Below are 20,869 nucleotides of genomic sequence, written 5' to 3'. Positions count from 1 at the left end.
TCCCAAAGACATGCTGTAGGTGGATTGGACACTCTAAATTGGCCCTAGGTGTGAGTGTGTGCATGCGTGTGCCTTCTCTGGAAGGTTGGGCGCCAGGCTGGAAACTCGACACTGTAAAACTCCACTGTCAGTCATGAGTGGACAGGTGATCCGCTGTGGCGACCCCTAACCGGGAAAAGCCGAAAGAAGAAGAAGAAGTAAGTTATCAGATACACACACATATACTGCATCTATCTGGCAGTTGAACCTTTCTCCCCAGGCCATCAGTGCATATGGGTTGCATCCAGATGGAACTTTTACAGTTAACGAGCAGTCATCAGTAACTACATTTATAAATAAATAAGTAAAAAAATTTGTCATATCAGGACATCTTGTTTATTGTGTAATGTTTGGAGCATGCATTCAATGAGATAATCGGCTATTTATTGTAGTCATACTTCAAATCCTTTCAAGACTAGATGTGGAAGCACTGCTACACTGGTCAGTGCTACAGTAATGAAAGAGTATTAAGAATACGTTAGCCAGGCAAAGAAGATCAGACTGAAGAAGAGCCAAAGGAGGAGGTGATCTTGTGGCCCATTTAGAGTGCATAATGAACCATTTATTTATTTATTTAAGTTTGATGACTGGGGAAGTCCACTGGGCCATAAAGAGCCTGTTTTCAGTGGAGGCCCGGGGAGAAAAACTCCAAATATTGTAAGTTACATATTACATGTTACAAAAGAGTAACAGAGATTTGTACAGAACAATTAAAACATTTACAGAAATATAATACATTATGTAATAAGCTTTTAGTGAGTTAACATTTAACAGACGGTTATAGCCCTTTTGGAGGTCGGGTAAACTGAACATTTACAGAAAAAGAAAGAGAACGTTGCATTTAATTGAACAGCTTCAGTGCACTAAAACCTGCTGTTAGCTTTCTCTACATCATGATAATGAAACTCTTCTTTTTCTGTTCAGATTCCAGTTTCCCTGGTTTATGTCTTTGTCCATCACTGTCAGCAACAACATAAATGAGAAAAGTTTGCTTCAATTCAACCAGCAGGTAGAGTACTTGTCTTTGCATCACATTTTAAAACTTAAGTAAATATATTAAAGGTATTTCTGCTACTCACTGTTATGTCTTTTATTTCCTTCTACCACAGACTTACTTTTTTATTGAGTTCAAGTGTTTCTGATTTCTGTGCTGATAAGTGAATCCATTTCAGTGATCATATTCACAGCAGTCAATTGAGCAAGTCAGATAAAACTTAAAAATTGAAATAGAAGGGAAAACACTGGAACAGAATAGCAGCTTCATCTGTTATGAAGTGGGTAAATTATGAGAAGGGAATCCTGAATGAGGAGGTCAAAGCTAAAATCATAGAGAGTGCAGCCAGCTGGCACAAAGTGTTGAGGTAGTCTGTGACAGAAAACTAAAACTAAACTAGACTAAAACTAAGAAAACTAAAGAAGTTGAAAAGTAAGGTGCACAAAACTGCAGTGTGACCACTGCTTCTGTATGGTGCATAAACAAGGGTAGCAAGTGCAGAGCAGCTGTACAAGCTTGAGGTGATAGAGATGAAGATTCTGTGATGAATAACAAGATTTATCTTTGGGACAAAGAATTGAGGACCTCAGTGCAGAAGCCAAAGTATTTCCAGTTGTGAAGAAGATGCAGAATAACAGATTACAGTAGTCTGATCACATGGGCAAGGAAAGCAGAAGATGACTTGGTAACACAGATTTTGAGGAACAGGAAGAAGGCAAGAGGAGACAAGCCAAGAGATGGATGAATTATGTGAGCAAGACGTGAAACAGGTGGGCATGACTGTTAAAGGAGATAGGAGATTGTGGGTCTGAACAGAAAAAAAGAGGCAACAGTTGATGTGACACCCTAGCCTTGTGCGAAAAGGGGAAAAGGAGTCTGCTACAAGTTCTTAAGTCACAAATGCTCAGAAACCATTGTTTTGAACCTAATGATTCAATCATGCATGAAGGCTGCCGCTTATGCTCAACCACCAGTGTGACTTCATGTAAGAAGCTGCTGCACTTGCACCCAAACTCATTATTAGTGACTGAGAGAGGTGCATGTGGCATCTGTGAGAAGGGGAGCAGGAGAGGGGGTTTAGGGTTAGGGATCAGTATGGGGAATTTAGAGTAAGGGAGCAGGAGAGGGATTTTAGGGAAACAGAGTTTTAGGGTAGGGTGTGGGAAATAAGTTTTATGTTTGGGAGAGGGAGGTGTGTTTTAGGGTTAGGGAGCAGGAAGGAAGTTTTATGTTTTGGGAGTAGAAGTGATTGGTGAATAAGGATTTACGGAGGGGGGCTAGAGTTTTAGGTTTAGGGAGAGATTGGGCAATTTAGGTTTGGGAAGCGGTGCTATGTGAAACAGATTGCTTCCAATGTTTCTCAATTGTCTAAACATGCTTTAAAGAGTGCCTTGGGAGCCAATACTATTTCTAGAAATGCAGTGATTTTGGTGGTGGTTAGGAGGTATTCATGGTTGCACAGCCAAAACTTTTCTGATGAGTTGAAAAGGGAGATATTGAATGCTCCACTTGATTCTGATTGTGTGTTTGGTACAGCAGCTAATCACATCCTAAAACACAGGGATGACAGAGGTAAACTGATGCAAAAAGTGTCTAAAATGTTCCATATTCCCTAGTTTATCCCCAATAAGCAGGATAGTTTTCAGCGGCCCAACAAACAGAAGTCCCAGACAAACATAAAACAAAAAACAAGGCACCAAAGGGAAATGGCTGGATGAGAACTCTACCAAACCTAACAAGAGGGGTTAATTTCCCAAAAAGCATAATTCCCCTTCCAACCTATGACTGTGCCAAGACTTGGCACTTATGATTCCCAGGCTCTTCTCCTAGTGCCCCATCTCAAAAGGTAGTTCTCAACAAGGTGGCCTGGTTATCAGTTAGTGGTTTCTGACAGATGGGCACTCAGCATCATGGGCAGAGGTTGCAGGTGGTAGTAGAAGGAACATCCACCTCTGTTTGGGAGGGGGTCCTCCTCACCCACTGGACTAGGCTTCATTATTTCCTCCTATACTCCGACACATGCTGGACTCAAGGGTCATAGAGCCAGTCGCTCCTTTGGAGAGAATGAAAGGTTTCTACTCCAGAATTTTCCTAGTCCCCAAAAAGCTGTTGTGGAGACTGGTGTTAGACCTATCCTTTCTGAATACTTTTATCTAGGTCCCCAACCTCAAGATGCTCACCCTGCAGACATTGCTTCCTCTTCTGCCAGACCACTGCTTCATGGTGACTCTGGACTTGAAGCATTCATATCATCATACCCTATTGCTCATTGCTTCAGGAGATATCTGAGATTTTTTTCCTGGTTCAGTCAGTTTTCTGCATTGCCCTCTGGGCTGTATCTTGCACTTTATGTTGACCAAATGCCTTGCTCTTGTAGTAACTCACTTCTTTACTCTTGGCATTCACATTTTCCTTTCTTGGGTGATCTGCTGATCTGCGAAGCATTATTATCTAGGTTGTTCAGAATTGCTATGGAAGGTCTCGATCTTACTCTTCCAGCTAGGGCTCAAATTGAACTTTCAGAAGTCATACCTGACATCTTCACAAAGACTCGTCTTCTTAGGGTACTTAATTGACACCAACAAAAGAATGGATTGTTTTCCCAATGAGAAGGTCCTGTGCTACCAGGTGATGTTCCAGGAATTCTCTAGGATGAACATTGCCTTGGCAAGAAAATTCCTAAAAATTCTAGAACTGATGGTGCCCATGATTCTCATGATTCCACTGGCCCATCTTCCACATGAGAAAAAAAATCAGTAATATGTACAAAATTGTTGGACCCAGTGCTTACATTCCATGAAATCCCAGTTGCTGGTGCTGCCCTTCATCTGATGAGTTACAGTAGTGGGGGCATCTGTCCTTACAGATTCAGCCAACTTTGCTTGGGGTGCCCTACCAGTGTGAGTGCAATCTTAAGCCACTTGGAGGCCCAAGGATGGACAAAAGCAGATCAATATTAAGGAAATATTGGCAGCGATCCATGCCTTGAAAGTCCTTCACCACCTATGGACTCCAGGTCCTCTTCTTGCGGGTATGGACAATACCACAGTGATGTGGGATGTCAACAAGCAAATGGGTACAAGGTCTCACCTTCTGTACCAGTTGGCAGTGGTGGTCAGAGAGCTGGCTTTACAGCATTCTCTGACTCTTCGGGTATCATACATTCCATAAGAGCAGAATGTGGCAGACAGACTAAGTAGATCCTGGGCAGACCAGCAAAATGTTAGCTCAAGGCAGTGGTGTTCTGGAATCTAGCTCAGATGCAGGGAATGCCCCAAGTAGATATCTTCACCTCCTTTCAAAAAGACATCTAGAGGAATTCTGCTCCAAACATCCTTGCAACCATGCTTGGAGGATAGACACATTCTTGCTCCCTTGGATAGGAATGTTCCTCTGTGCTTCCATCCTTTTCAGTGATTCACAACACACATTTAAACAGACGCTAAAAGAATATTTCTCTAAGCATAGGCTTTGCTCCTGTTCTCACCCTGGCTAGATACTTCAATAAACAACTAGTCCTTCCTCTGCAGTATCCTTCTCAGTATCTCACCAGTTCTCATCTTGGCTAGATACTTCAATAAACAACTAGTCCTTTCTCTGCAATATCCTTCTCAATATCTCCTGGCTATAGTATCCTTCTTACACTACCTTTTCTCTATCTCCTAACTTTTGAATCCTTCTTACACCACTCATTTTATGAAAACAAAAGAAAAGTTTCTTAATCATATGAAAATAGACTATGTTTTTTTAAATGCTTTGACAATGGAATAATATTGTGTAATATTTCCTTAATATACATAACTGTATTATTTCTAAGTATGAACCTTGCAATTATAGTACTAATCTGTCTATCTCATTTGATTTAACTGGCATATGTAAATTGTAAATACTATTGTAATCTTCCTTGGAGCTTTTCTCCCTGGGTCTCCGCTGAAAATGGGCTTCTGGCCCAGACGGACACAAATCCGGTCAATAAACAAAATAAATAAAAAATACTTCTGAAGATTCAGAATGAAATGCCAAAGATCATTGTGGTGACCCTGTACTGGCTCAGGCAGTCTTGTTTCTCCCTTCTAGTGATATTTGCCAAGATCAATTACAATATACTTCTCCACACTCGGGATTTGCTTACACAGTCTCAGGAGCTGCTGGTGTACCACATTTGGGAGACTATAGTCTGGATGAGTCAGTCTTCACTCTGTTTAGTTATTTGTTTCATGAAGATGTGCAGCAGGTGTTAAAGGAGACCCAGAAAACCTGGTACTAGAAAATCTTATGTTACTAGATGGATGAGGTTTTCTAAGTGGTGCATAAAGGGGAACGGAGGGTCCCTTTTATAAACAAAAAACATCTTATTAAATTATCACCTATGACATAGACAGTCATGTATTTATATAAATGAAAACAAACCATATTGACATACTTTTAGTTGCAAACATTATACGTCACTTATAATCTGTCCAGTCATTGTCTGTCAAACACTACATAGCTCATTTAAATCCTGCCTTATTTTAAGCCCCACTCCTCCTTCAAAACATTCTTCTGCATGTATTGTTCCCACAATTCCCATTTTTTCTATGTAATTTGCTCCTAACCTTCTCTAAAGATCCCATTTCCAGTTGTTTTTCTCTCTGTTGCTATATTCACTACTTCTAGTACAGTTGGTTTAGACTTTGATTTCCATTTTCTAGTAACTGCTTTTTTGGCAGCCAACAGAATTAGACGCAGCAAGGCCTTACTATATCTAGACAATTCCAATTCTGTATCACAGCTCAAAAATTATTTTCTTAGTTATACCAATTTGCACACCCAGTATTTCTGACAGAGTAGTCTGCAAGGATTTTTTTAAAGTATGCCAACTCATTACACACAAAAATAATATGTTCCCAAATATTTCTTTCTTACCCATCACACCTCAAACATTTGCTTTCTACCTGAGGAAAAATTCTTTGGAGCCCACTTGGAGTATAAAAATACCTATGTAAACACTTTCAAGCAAAGATCCTAAATCTTCTAAACTTTGTTGCATATTTGGGAGACATTTATAATCCCCCCAATGTTTCTTTTTGAATTGCTTATCCAATCTCTCTTCCCAATCCTTTCTAACGTCTTCTGTTTGATTCTTGTAGTTATCATGCACTATTTTATATACTGTACTAATTATTACTTTTTTAACAGTAGCTTCTGTTCTAAATTCTATGAAAAACTCTACCAGTGCAGGTCTTTCACTTAGAATCCCACTATATCTCTCTCTCTTTGCCTATACAGTGATATCAGTCCATGATAGGGAAGGCAATCTTTAGCCTGCAATACAAACAAATTATTAGCCTCTTCTCATTCTATTACCTTTCCCTCTCTAATTATTTTCTCCCAGTACCATGGTTCCTTTGCCAGTTTTCTCCAATAAATTCCATCCCCCTCTTGCCTATTGTCTGTATCCCTAATTGCAGTCATCCCTATTGGCAGAATCTCTTTTCTACATTCCCGTGTTGGCTTAGGTTTTAGAATACTTTCTGCTACTTTATGAATATAATATTCTTTATGGTTATTGTTATTCACCTTAAGGATCTGCATCCAAAATTCTGGCCTTTCCTTGTTTCTTGAGTTTCTCCCTATTTCATCATCATTCCTTTCCACTTTGAATTTTAACTTTCTGCTTGTGCTATGTATAGGAGCCTTAATTGTGTAGCTCTGAAATACTCTTTCAAATCAAGTCATCCCAAACCACCATGTTTTGTTGGAAGAATCAGCTTATCCCACTTGACTCTTGCCATCTTCCCCTCCCAAATAAAGTCCTTCAGCTCTTTATTAATTGCAGCAACACCAGGTTTCTTTCCTAGTATATCCTCCACCTTTGAAATAAACTCCCTCTGTATATCAAGCAGAATAACTCCCTGCCAACCTTCAAAACCAGTCTGAGCAGTTAGATGAGAAACTACAAATTCATGTCTGGTAATGTTACAGATAAAAAGAAAAAAAATGTTTCTTTTGTATTTTGTTAAGGATAAACTGTAGCATTCAATGCCTGGTATAAACTGTAACATCTGCTTGCTTCATAAGCATAAGCATTCTGCAATAAACAGATTGCTGCAGTTTAACCAAAGTGTTTTTTTAAAGCTCAAGCACAGCATTATGTGTTCCTTGTGCATAAACTGTAGCAACTACTTGTAACAAATGTAGCATGATGTTTGCTACAGTTTAAGGAAAGAGACTATCTTATTTCTATTTTTTTCTTTCTTTTTTAATGTTACATGTGGAGTGGGGTTCAGAAACATGACCTGATTGGCTCCTGCATTTTAGAGGCACCAGGAAAGCTCATGGACTTTTTTTTTAAGGGGTGCCATATCCTTAATTGCAGCAGTGTAGTTGGTTCATCCAGTGCCTGGAAAAGCAACTACCCTGTTGCAATTAAGGATCCATCAAAAATAGACACACTAAAAATATATTTTTTATTTCTTATCACACCCTGACAGACACCGAAAGAAATTGTGCTGTAATATTTTATAATGCAAACTGCAAGGGAATATGAAAGCCAGTAAAACTGGATGCCATTGACCAAAATATCTTAACAATTTTAGTTTGTTGACAAAAAACACATTTAACATTAAAATATGATCTGTAAGATTACATTATAAGAAATAAGCTTATTTAGAGCCTGAAAAGTCAGTTTGCCAATGTGGTGCAGCTAAAAATGGCTTCAGCTGTCTTTTCAAAATTAGCAGCAGTAATGTTTGTCTTTTTATATTTATGCCAAAACAAAAGGATAAGGCACAGAGTTCAAATTTCTCCTGCAGGTTATATATCTGTATTCTGGTCAATTCATAGAAAAATACTTTTAGGTATAGGTCCATAGGAGGTTACTAGGCTATTGGCCCTAGGGCCTTTATAAGCCTTGCCATGTTATACCATTGTTCCCTTACTGACCAAGCAGTAGGGTCTATATTTGCAGCGCGAGTCTATGATCAGCACCAGCTACCCTTATCCAAGATGGACATAGGTGACACCCTTGGGGTAAATTTATGGCCTCCCATCCAGTTGTCTAAGTTATGTTTAAATAGGGTAATTGAGGAGCTTTGTTTTATGTGAACTGGGAGTTTGTTCCAGAGGAGTGAGAATCTGTGGGAGAAATGTCTGCCTCTCTAGCATGTCCTGTTAATGTTCCAGGCTAGGCTAAGATCCCTACAGCAAGTGAATCTTGTCCCGTTTGACTGATGGATGTGCAGCATTTCCATTAGGGTATGGTCTGAAACTGCTCTGTAGGCCAGGCACAAGTTGTCTCTCAACAGCCTATAAGATTCAGAGTACAGTGACAGGGCCTTCAGTCTGTCCAAGTAGGTCATGTGTTGAAGGCCCTGAATTGTTTTCGTGAGAAACCTCTGAGGTGTCTCCAGCTGCTGCAGGTGTCTGGTGAGGTACATACAGAAGGGAGCATTGTACTCTTAGTGGTCTGATAAGGGATGAGTATGGGGGGGGGGGTTAGAGCATCCTTAGCTCTGAATGCAGTGCCCTAACTTATGAGATATGCAGCACTGAAGGCCTTTCTTAACACTGTGGACCCATGGTGATCGAAGTTGAGGTTGCTGTCAACCTGTGTTCCCAAATCTCTCAGCATAGGGTTTGAGCTTCCACTTTGCCAAAAGGGATGATAATGTATTTTTTTTGCATTTAGTTTAAGTCTTTTGCTTTGGCACCAATTATTTGTCTGTGCAAGCCCTTTTTGTAGTATGTCAACATCGTTGAGGGACTTGGTGATTGTACCCAGTTTGCAGTCATCAACGAACTTGGTAAGCCACATGCCATCTATTTTCGCCTGAACGTCTGAGAAATAGATTCCAAACAGTAGGGGACCCAGCAGAAATCCTTGTGGTACACCATTGGTAACTGGTCTGCTGGTAGTGGTGGAATCCCCATCTTTCACTGTATGTGTTCTGTTGGTGAGCCAGTTGGCTACCCATCTAGTGACATATGGATTAATTCCCAGCTTGTTGAGTTTCTGAATAATGCCTGAGTGGAGGATTGTGTTAAAAGCCTTGGCTTAGTCAAGATAGGTTGTGTGTACTGTTTTGCAGATATACAGCCATGACTAAAGCAGTTATAAAATGCTCATAATAAGTAGAATCTTAGGAAAATTATATCTGTATCTGTCTGTAGTCATTTATCCTTGTCAAAGAAGGAGGAGAGAAGAGCATGTTTGTAGATTCAGGCATCCATCTTGAAATGAAAGGCCTTTACAATGGCCAAGTTAATTTCAGACTTAGATTTTTTTTTTATTTTGGACTTGCCATTTGTGACCCTGACATCAGTCAGACAGACTGCCATAACAGCTGTAGAGATACTAAGTGACTGATTTCAACTTTGTTGCACTGTGTGCTTTTTATACAATAAACAGTTTGTACACAGATACTTGTCATTATATATCTATATTTAGGACAGTGAGATTTCAACTGCGAGATAGCTCTGTGCTATAGACCTAGACATCAGAGAATCAAGAAAGACTCATTATTTGACTTAAAATTTACTGGAGTGGTGACACATTAACACCTTATATAGAATTCTGAAATGTAAAACTCAGCAGGGCTTTGCTAAATAGCTAAAATGTTTAGCTTGTGACACAATCCTACCAGTGAATCAACCAGAGCCCTACTGAGTTAAACTACTGAGAATAAGACTGTGAAGCTGATGTTGATGCTGTTTTGTCTAGTTCCTTTTTCCCCCCATACTTGCCAACCATTAGGCCCAGCAAAGATGTGACAGTTCTCAGAGGGGGTTGTCAGACAGCCATGTGAGTGGTTTATGCATAAAATATGTACCCTTTCTTCTGCGTGCCTGCTGTGGGGAAGGGAGATCCTTGTCCCACTGTCCAGGTAAACTAGCATACCCCCTAGACCAAGGCCATAGACTAACCTTACTAGTGTCCCTGTCAGCAGAAATACATGCCCTGCAAAATAGCAGCCCACATCATGCCAGGCCCAGACTGTAGAGGCATTTCTCTATAGCCTTAACCTCACACCCTGGTTTCATGCTGCCATCCTTTGGTCTACAGCAGTTGCTGCCACGGAAGTGCATCCATGGAAATAATCTGCTGACCAAAAGGCATTAATTCTCTTCCTCCCATAGGGTGGGCAAGATGGTATAAGCCATTCACTCCCATCTCCCTGCTTTGCTGTTCCAGCACCTGCTCCAGTATTTGAACTTTGGTCATCTGACCTAGAGCTGAATCGGTATTAATCCTTTTTGAAATTATAGTCAAAAATCATTTGAAATGAGCTAGTTATATACAAATTAGGAATGGGTGGGCACCCCTGATTTTGGCAGCATGGCTTGATTTAAGGATCTTAGCCCACTCTGACTGAAAGTTTTCCTTAAATCAATAGATTTGTATCTACAGCAACATTGTGCTGTTGAATAAAGGCAATAGATACATCTGCAACTGTCTGCCACTTTCTCATAGATAAGTCTTATATATTGAATCGTATTCTGTCTTTCCTTCAGCTTTCTTTCCTTTTTATAGTTCAGGACCATCACAAAATAAAGAATTCTCAATAAGCTTTTCATTGTCATTAACATCAATACTTCCTTAATACAGGTAACTGCATCTTTCTGAATATGGATAAAAGCCTTTTTATTGGAGATTCATAGACTTCATAATGACCCTTGATCAGGTCACACACTCTCATCATATTGCAGAGTTAATGAAATTAGGTTTTGCAGAAGAATCTCTTTACTGGTTCCACAACTATTTGTTTTAATAGAATCACATTTGTCAACTTTGGAAAACATGACTTCAAACTAGATATTCTATTCTTAGGTGTTTAGTACTTTGCCTGATGTGCTTTTCCTTATGTATCAATAATCTTCCAATAGACCTACCTTCCCTGATGCTACCACTTTATACCAATGACCTTTTGGGTCTAAAAAGAGTAAAACAACTACAAAAAATTTTAGACACCTTTTATAAGAAGACATTAATAAACTCTTTGCTTGTTTCACACTAAATAACCTTCAAGTTCATATGCTAAACTCCACATTGCTTTGTAGTCCACATAGGTTATCCCACTGTTCTACCCTTAACATCACTGACCCCAGGGTTGTAGCATCTCAACATCTCAACATGAGCTTCATCCCTTCCTCACTTGCCTTTCCCATATTGAATCTACAGTTGAAAAAGTCCTAGCAGAATTCAAATATTCCCATGGAATCATTAAACTTTTACTCTTGATACAAGGTGCACCTCTGTCGTTGCAACCAACATATTCCCCAAACTTACATACATACTTCCCTTTGTAACATTAGGCAACAACAAGAACATACACAGTAACAAAATTCTTCACAAAATCAATAGATTCTTTACTCTTGTTGATTACAAGACACATCACTGTACCATCCTGATCACTACAAGCTTCACTGGCTAAATAATATTTAATAACTACTTTTGCCCACTAATAGCTTTGAAAATTCTACCTTTCTCAATAAACTCCCCACTTCAATAACAAAGATCCATCTGGTGCACTTTGCACAGTCCCCATATCTGCCAGTTATTCACTGAAAGGGCATTTTCCAAACTTACTCCAACTGTCTGTAACTCTATCCCAGCAGATGTCAAATCCTTAACCACCCTCTCAATTTCAAATCTTTACTTCGCATTCACATGCAGTTTATGTCCTGTAACTGTTTTATAGACACTTATCCTCCATAATCCCTAATATCCAAGGGAAGAGTTCAGATTAATACAAACTCTTCTTCTGTAAATTTTTCTAGTCTCTTACCAGCATTCACCTCACCATCATTTCCTTTCCTCAGTCACACCAGTCTAATACCCCATCTCCCAACTCTTACTTTCCTTTCCTCTATATACGCCTTTGAAAATTGACTTAGAAAATAACAACCACCCACTGGACTCTTGGTGTTCCAGTGGGAGTGCATTAATGGATAATGAAAGCCCATTTATAGCAGTGCCAACTTACAACACTAAATACATATACCAACAGAAAAAAAATCATTACAGTTCACTAGTGAATCATGAACCTACGTAATGTGTATTTCTAGTCCTTCTTCAGTAAAAAGCTGTCATCTACAAAATATCTTTCCATATAATTCAAATATTTACTAAGTATACAGACGCCACTTTAACACTTTCATTATCCCCAACCAGAGTCAGCTAATTGAATCTTGTAGTGTTCTATGATTCTCTCGTGTGATGTCTTAGCCAGCAAATACTGTGCTGTAAAAGATAATGCATTTCCAATGGAAGAATTAATTAACATTCATCTGCACTGCCCCAGCCATGGCTGTATTGTCTAACATATAATCAAGCTAAGACTGCATCACATAGCAGCACAATCAAACTGGATTGTCAGGATTGTTTTTTTTTTTAATCACAGTATCATTTCAGCAAGTTAAACTCACATCTCTGTTTACCAGAAAAAACATAGTACTTGCTGCACTGTGCTTTGTTTGACCATGAAGAACATAACATTTCATCTGTGATTCAGTGATATCTCACCCCCACCAATAGCCAGAACCATAGCTTTGGTATTTGCCCATGCACTCTTTTCCTACAAGGAAACTCACCACTCAAAAAGTGGGACCACAATACCTCTGCATGCAGTGAAACCCTAAAGGACAGACAGCCAGACTCACACACTAAGTGTCTCATTCATTCCATGGTGCTAATCATATGTTTTAGTTCAACGGGTAACAAGCAAATAAAAGATAATCGTTAAACATTTTACTCTTTGTCTTAGCCTTCTGCAGCTTAACTCTTGGGGGGAATACCTACAATAGTGGCCTAAATCCAAATCTGCCAATATAAAATCACCTAGGATTTAACTACTGGGATCATATACTGCATGGCAAACAATCATTAGTAAAAAAAACAAAAAAAAAAACACTACAAGTCTTTTTTAAACCAAATTCATTTTGTATATGACATGTTTTTATTTGATACTACCTGTATTTCAGAATTTGAAAAATGAAAAAATATCCTTTCCAGCACAGAGAAAACTGTTTTAAAAATGCTAAACTGCTACTGCTGTCATTCTTCAAGTACAGTAATACTGTCCATGTTTGGTGTTGAAGGGAAATAATAGAACTTTGAGGAGTGAGGATATATTCCAACTATGTTATCAGGTCTCATAGCACTCCTGGGTGGTCTGTTTTTCCCTGTAATGAACACCCTGTCATACCTGTATTATTAGAGATTTAAGAGCGAGTATACAGAATGACAAGAATATTACCCTTCCTGGTCAAGCTAACATGTTTGCTCTGAAAAGAATATCAAAGCTAGAATGTAAAATAGATACAGGAGAGAGTGAATAATAAAAGAAAATTCTAGAGTTGCATGCATGCTGAAAACATGGAAAGGTCAATAACATCAAGAAGTTATACATTTTACAGAGACATTAAGGAATAACAGAATGGCTTTATTGGCAAAATAGGGTAATCAAGGAAAGAAAGGCTGTATCTCCCTTTTATATCATAATATAGTAAAGTGAAGCAGAAAAGAAACAGGGAAGCAATTCTTCAGGTAAACAGAAAAAATAGGGTGTTACAGCAACATGTAGAAGTAACAGATAAAAGAATTTGACAAATTAGAAAGTATCTAAAGAAGACGTTAAATTATAAGATGGGGATATTACACAGGTGAACTTTAAAGAGTTGTTAAGGAAGTTACGGATGTTAGTTCTCCAGGACTGTATGTAATGTGTTAACAATTGTACAGGGAGATAGAAGCATGGCAGAACGGGTCATTTGTACATGTTTAAAATAAGTGTGATAGGAACGAATTTTTGAAAAACAGATTTTGCAATAGTATTATCAAATTTAAACTATAAAAAAAGTAAATGGGAAGACTTAAATAGATTCCATTATTGTTAGCTAATATGAATAATTGTTTTTAAAGGTTATTCAGATTAAAGGGTGAGATAAATCAATGAATAGACAGAAAAAGAAGCAAATAGGAAAGAAAAAGGAAGGTGCATAATAGAAATTCTGATTTTAATAAGAATAGTAGTGGTGGTGCTGCGGTAGCGTTGTCGCCTCACAGTAAGACGTTGTCCTGTTCGATTCTCAGCTAAAGCGTCTTCTGTGTGGAGACATGTGTGAATGGGAGTACCTTCGTTGAAGGTTGTGCGTCAGGGCTGGCAACTCAGCATGTAAAAATCTACTGCAAATCATTAGCAGACCGGAGTTCCGCTGTGGCGACCCTTAATCGGGAAAAGCCGAAAGACACAACAAGAATAGTAGTTGACACTATAAACAAAGCAAGAAAGCTCTCATGGTAGTATGTGACATTAATAAAGCATGAAGTGATGTAGAACATGAAAACATGATGCACATTATCATAAAATGGGAAACAAAATCTGAGGGACACAGTGGAGATATCTCTAGCATTTGCTTCACAAATACTTCAGTAGATTTCTTAATGCCATGCAGCAGCATGTGGAGGAGCATATTCTACAAACCACAGAGAAGAGTATCAGGACCATGCAGAATTTCTGTGAAATAGTTGTGTGAAAACAGTAGCTAATTGAAAAACCCACTTGTGGATATAGCATGGCCTGTGGTGAGGGCATATATTCCCTAGCTGCAGCAAAGAATGAGATGACAGACTCTGAGAAACTAGAGAAGTGTAAGCATCTTGATGTGGCTCAGTGCATTCACACTTGCACAAAAGTGTCAGGATGGAAAAGGGGCCTAGCAAACCTAAAGGGATCAGTACATTGGTTTAATCTATTTTTGACTAGATTAAATGGTAGAAATGGAAATATAGAACAGTTATGAAAAAACGGAAGCAAGCAGAGGGAAGCACACAAGGGAAACTGGAAAAGAATGAACAGCATGGAGGTAGGGAAGATAATGCAATTTTTAAGGGATAGATATGGAAAGAAGGTAAGGTAGGGAAGACAGTAAGGAAGGATGAAGGGATGGCAAGATGTTTGGGGTAGAAAGCAGAGGCACATGAAGAAACACAGAAGTCAGACAAGACTGACAGGGGAGGTGCTGATGCACTGAGAGGGAGAATACTATTTTAGGAGACATCAGACAGATACAGGGAAGGAAGTGGTGATGGGAAGAACTGGACAACAAACAAGGGAGGGGTATGACCACTACTACCACCCTGCTTGTGTCACACTTAGTGGGAACTGAGACCACATCTTGGGCACCCTTACCACTGGGACCTGTTTCTGATGGTATTTCCGGAGATGGGCAGGGACATAGCTCTGCAGGCCACAAGAGGAGTCTTTACAAGCAGTTGATGTAGATATGAAGATGCCAATCTACCAGCTCCCCTACCACTTCTGCAACACCACCTTTCCCTTCAACATCCCAGGCTGCCAGGGTTGCCTTCTCAGTGGCACCTGTGCAGGAGAATGACAATGCCCCTGACAAGTGAAGCCTCACTAGGGGCAGAGCTAGCGAGCCTATCATCCTCCTGCACAGGTGCCACTGAGAAGGCAACCCTGGCAGCCTGGGATGTTGAAGGGAAAGGTGGTGTTGGCTGTCAGGGGTTGTTGGTCCACAGTTGGGTCTCAGGTGCTGCTGTGAATGTTGCTGTCAAAAAAGGAAAATAAGTGGAAAGAAACAACAAATAACTAAAAAAGAAATTTAATAAACAGAATAGGATTTTGACAAAGAGGGTGAGGGTGAATAATGCAAGCATAAAAATACAATATAGTGCTACTATATTGAAAACATGTTAGCTCAAGGGCAACTACAATACTCTCATGAAAAATAAAACATCAGTGACAATAAGATCGGTGAACTACAAATGCATATACATAAATGAAACTTGAGTTGTACAATCTATAACCTGAACGTGTATGTGCAATTGTATTAAATGCAGACACACTAACTACCCAGTAAAGTTGTGTGCTGTAACTAGGACAACAAACATTAATGTGTCTTCATTGGGAATATATAGGCATATCTTCCCCTATGCAGTGTAGATGTATATGCAGCTACCACAAACATCTCATGCACAGGGCAACATTTGATACCCTTCAATACCTCTCAAATGTCCAGATTTTTGGCTCATATTTCTGGTCTGTTTCACATAAAAAGTTTGGTTTTCTGCCAAATCAGTGGGATAATCTGAGGATTGAAGTCACTAAATAATTATATACATTTGAGATTCAGACTTTATATCCTTCAGAAAATGTATGTTAACACAAACCATGTTATTGTAAGAACTTTGAGTCAATCTAAGACAAACAGCAGAACATGATAAAGTGGAACAAGCAGAAGAACCCAACAATTGTAAATAAAACGTGTAGTCACGACGCCAAAACCTTTTAATGATAAAGCTTTCAGATACAATCCTTCATCAGTATAAAAAAATCTAAGAACATATTTAAATATATAACTTAGCATAATCACATGATATCACACAGCCAATAGAAACATAAAAACAATTAACAATCATTTAAAACACATTTGCTTAAATTTTAAAATAGATTTTGACAAGACCATTTTATTTATACCAGGAGCATGGTCAGCATTTAAACGAACAATCCATTCATACTCTTTCATTTCCAATTTGTTATTTAAACCACCCCTTTAGTCATTAAAAACCACGTCTAAAACTCTAAAGTTAAACATATGGGCATCACCATTATTCTTAAAATGTTCAGCCAGAGCATTAGTCAAAACTCCCCTGTTCATCTCAGATTTATGTTCAACCATCCTGTCCCTCAATTTTCGAGTTGACTTCCCCACATAAAATGCTACACAGGCTTTGCAAATAGCTAAATAAACAATATTGCTTGTATTACAAGTAGCATAACATCTAATTCTGTATTCTTTTTTTGTAACAGGATGTGAAAAACATACATTCTTGTTTATATTTGCACAATTTGAACAATTGTAACAGGGTACAGTACCTTGCTTACTTGAAAATACTTTTGGCTGTTGAACAAAATCTTTATAGCAAAGCCGTCTCTTTAAATTGGGACAATTTTTATAAGAAAACTAAGGAAAGTGTTAATATTATGCAAGAGTTCAGGGAGAGACAACAAAATGCACCAATTCCTTTTTATTATAACGTCTATAGCCCTACTAAAAGTGGTCACATAAAATAATTTTTTATCATTAGGTTATCATCAGTATTTAACCTACAAAATCTAGACAATTGAGCTTTCACAATGCTCTTAAACATGAAATGAGGGTGCATGCTCTTTTTATTGAGGTACTTATTCTTATGCAACGGTTTCTTATGCGCAGTTGTGTTCAACCCAGAATCATTAACAAAAAACTCAGCATCAAGAAAATTAATTATTGACCTTGAGTAAGTTAATTTGAATTTTAAGAAATCTGTAATTTGATCAATATAACCAATAAACTGTACTAATTCAGACTCACTTCCCTTCCATACAAGAAAAACATCATCCACAAATCTGCGAAAAAACAGTATTCATGAAGAATATGCAGAATTATTAAAAATAAACTCATCCTCCCACTTTTCATGTTTAAGAGCATTGTGAAAGCTCAGTTGTCTAGATTTTATAGGTTAAATACTGATGATAACCTTTATTCCATTCAAGCAGGTCAAATGATTGATGATTTTATTGATGGGGGATATGACAGATGTTTTCTGGATAATATCTATTGTGATGTTTTATTAGAGAGAACTGACTCCCTACAACCGTATTTTACTTATACATGTCCTTTTCAGAATATTTCTAGGGACATTAATGATAATAAATTATTTTATTTGACCACTTTTAGTAGATCTAGTAGGGCTATAGAAGTTATAATAAAAAGGAATTGGTGCATTTTGTTGTCTCTCCGTGAACTCTTGCATTATATTAACACTTTCACTAGTTTTTCTTATAAAAAATTGTTCCAATTTAAAGAGATGGCAGTGCTATAAAGATTTTGTTCAGCAGTCAAAAGTATTATCAAGAAAGCAAGGTACTGTACCCTGTTACAATTGTTCCAATTGTGCAAATATAAACAAGGATGTATGTTTTTTACATCCTGTTACAAAAAAAAAGAATATAGAATGAGATGTTATGCTACTTGTAATACAAGCAATATTGTTTATTTAGCTACTTGCAAAGCCTGTGTAGCATTTTATGTGGGGAAGTCAACTCGAAAATTGAGGGACAGGATGGTTGAACATAAATCTGAGATGAACAGGGGAGTTTTGACTAATGCTCTGGCTGAACATTTTAAGAATAATGGTGATGCCCATATGTTTAACTTTAGAGTTTTAGACGTGGTTTTTAATGACTAAAGGGGTGGTTTAAATAACAAATTGGAAATGAAAGAGTATGAATGGATTGTTCGTTTGTGACTACACATGTTTTATTTAAATTTGCAGGAACTTTCTAGGTTTATAAGAACAATATTTAAAATCTGTCCCTATTTTTTGGTCTTTGTTCCCTGTTGTGTTGGGCTTTGTCCAGATTTCTTGCACTAAGAAGTTGAGAGGTATGTGCCCCCCCACCACACAAGTTTATGATGGAAGCAATGCACCTGCGATGGGAATAGAACCATAACCTTCCTATTATGCCTCATAAAAGGTCACTGTGTTACCTGTTGTGGTACTGTGGCAGCACTACTACATTTAGACTTCCAGCATATACATTAACAAACTACTGCTGTGGTTAAATTACGTAATCAGCTGACAGGCTATACTTGGTAACCAAAATGTGAAAACATATTTCCTTCAAGAAGTTTAAATGTATTGTGCGTATGTGTCCAATAAGTACTCTGAGAAACAGAGAACTAAAACTACAGACTGTACAGTACAAAACAGGTATTCTCACCACTGAACCAGGAAAGGCAGGCCAAGTAATGCTAATCCTTTGCTCTGAACACCTGGGCTATTGGACTAAAACAGAAAAACATTAAGCACATTCCATACTGACAAGATAAACCAGTGAAAACAAAGGTTCCGTAGTGTAATGAAAGAACTGCTCCCAGATAAAACCTTAACGCACAATTTTATTCACAAATACAAACAGCGTTTTCGCCACTCTAAATAGGTAGCTTCATCAGAGGTTCAAAAAAGCGCGAAAACAGTGCTTTTTAAATAACACTCCCTCTTGAAAGTGAGGCTATGCCTCCATATTTGCTACATACGGCAATTGGTTACTAAAAATAAACCTTTAAACAAATAAGGTAATAACCTCACACAATTTAAAAACTTATCATCACTTTCAAACAATGTGTGACAACCTATTAAAAAAGAAAAGTAAATGCACGTAAATACATGTCATGTAAAACATATGTACAGTATTAAGTAAGGCAGAACACTCAAAAGCATGCCTGCCTTAGATGCTATTTACTTTAAGTATATTACCTAAAAATATAAATACAATAACTGTATAAGCAACTAACTCTATCAAGAGAGTATTTTTTTTTTTTTTTTTTTTTTAAATTGTTTAAAAACAACTAAATAAACAGTAACAGCTAATAACAAAGCCGATACTGGTAAAATATGCCATATTGAAATAAATTTATGTGTTCTCATGTAGTTTTATCTCGACATTCAATTTGAACTCCTTAGCAATACAGGATATTTTATACAAGAATTGGGCTTTCATTTCCAGCAATGGATTGATGCTCAATAAACTAGGTGATAAACCAGTTATGGTTTTTAGGAGAGGGAGGAACATCAAGGACCTCCTTCAAGTGGGCCCACTTGAAGATAATTGTTCTAGAATAAAGGGGTCTTTTGCTTGTGGGGCATGTAAGTTCTGTACTCACATAAAAACAGGTAGTACTTTCTTTTTAGCGGGTAGGAAATTTTTCATTAGCCATAGAGTAAATTGTGACACAAAGTCGATTATTTACATTGCATTTTGTTCATACTGTCCTGCCTTTTATGTCGGGAAGACCGATAGAAGGTTTAAAGATAGGATTTATCAGCATGTTTATGCTATCAAAAACAAGAAATGTGAAAATGCTTTGGCTAAACATATTGATTCTTTCCCCGAGCATGCTTTTATGTTTATGGGGATTGATCATCTACCAGCTTCTTTTAGGGGTGGCCCTATTTCTATGTTACTGGAAATTCGAGAGCTAATATGGCAGCTCAAGCTGGACGCTTTTAATGCACCTGGCTTGAATGAAAGCTGCAATATAGCCCCTTACTTGAAGCTCAAGTCATATATGAGGTGACGCCCTAGTGGTGTATTTTTTGTCATTTAAGTAAGTGACATTTTAGTAAAGGTCCTGTGTTGCTTAGATGTTAGGGCACTAACAGGTTACTTTCTAGACAGGTCTCCTGTCAATGACTTTTATTTCAATATGGCATATTTTACCAGTATCGGCTTTGTTATTAGCTGTTACTGTTTATTTAGTTGTTTTTAAACAATTAAAAAAAAAAAAAAAAAAAATACTCTCTTGATAGAGTTAGCTGCTGTTGCAGTTATTGTATTTATGTTTTTTAGGTAATACACTGAAAGTAAATAGCATTTAAGGCAGGCATGCTTTTGAGTGGTCTGCCTTATTTAACATTGTACATATGTTTTACATGACATGTATCTAAGTGCATTCGTTTTTTAATGGGTTGTCACACATTGTTTAAAAGTGATGACAAGTTTTTAAATTGTGTGAGGTTATTATCTTATTTGCTTAAAGGTTTATTTTTTGTAACCAATTGACGTATGTAGCAAATATGGAGGCATAGCCTCATTTTCAAGAGGGAGTGTTATTTAAAAAGCGCTGTTTTCGCGCTTTTCTGAACCTCTGATGAAGCTACCTATTTAGAGTGGCGAAAATGCTGTTTGTATTTGTGAATAAAACTGTGCGTTAAGGTTTTATCTGGGAGCAGTTCTTTCATTACACTACGGAACCTTTGTTTTCGCTGGTTTGTTTGTGACTTAT

General features: G+C 37.9%; 1 protein-coding gene across 1 annotated transcript in view; it reads left to right on the top strand.

Annotated features, from left to right (window-relative positions):
* The window catches only part of NAPRT (nicotinate phosphoribosyltransferase), a 1,644,161-nt gene that overhangs the window by 1,146,836 nt on the left and 476,456 nt on the right, over positions 1-20,869 (top strand). The window contains exon 8 of the mRNA XM_044067330.1: positions 964-1,048. Coding sequence (XP_043923265.1) covers positions 964-1,048 — 85 coding nt within the window. The remainder of the gene's footprint in view (positions 1-963; positions 1,049-20,869) is intronic.

This window comes from Protopterus annectens, chromosome 3.part1 (genome assembly GCF_019279795.1).
Source record: "Protopterus annectens isolate FY-2018-M chromosome 3.part1, PAN1.0, whole genome shotgun sequence".
Lineage (NCBI taxonomy): Eukaryota > Metazoa > Chordata > Ceratodontiformes > Protopteridae > Protopterus > Protopterus annectens.
Note: the sequence above shows the minus strand (reverse complement) of the source record. Positions and strands in the feature narration are given on the sequence as shown.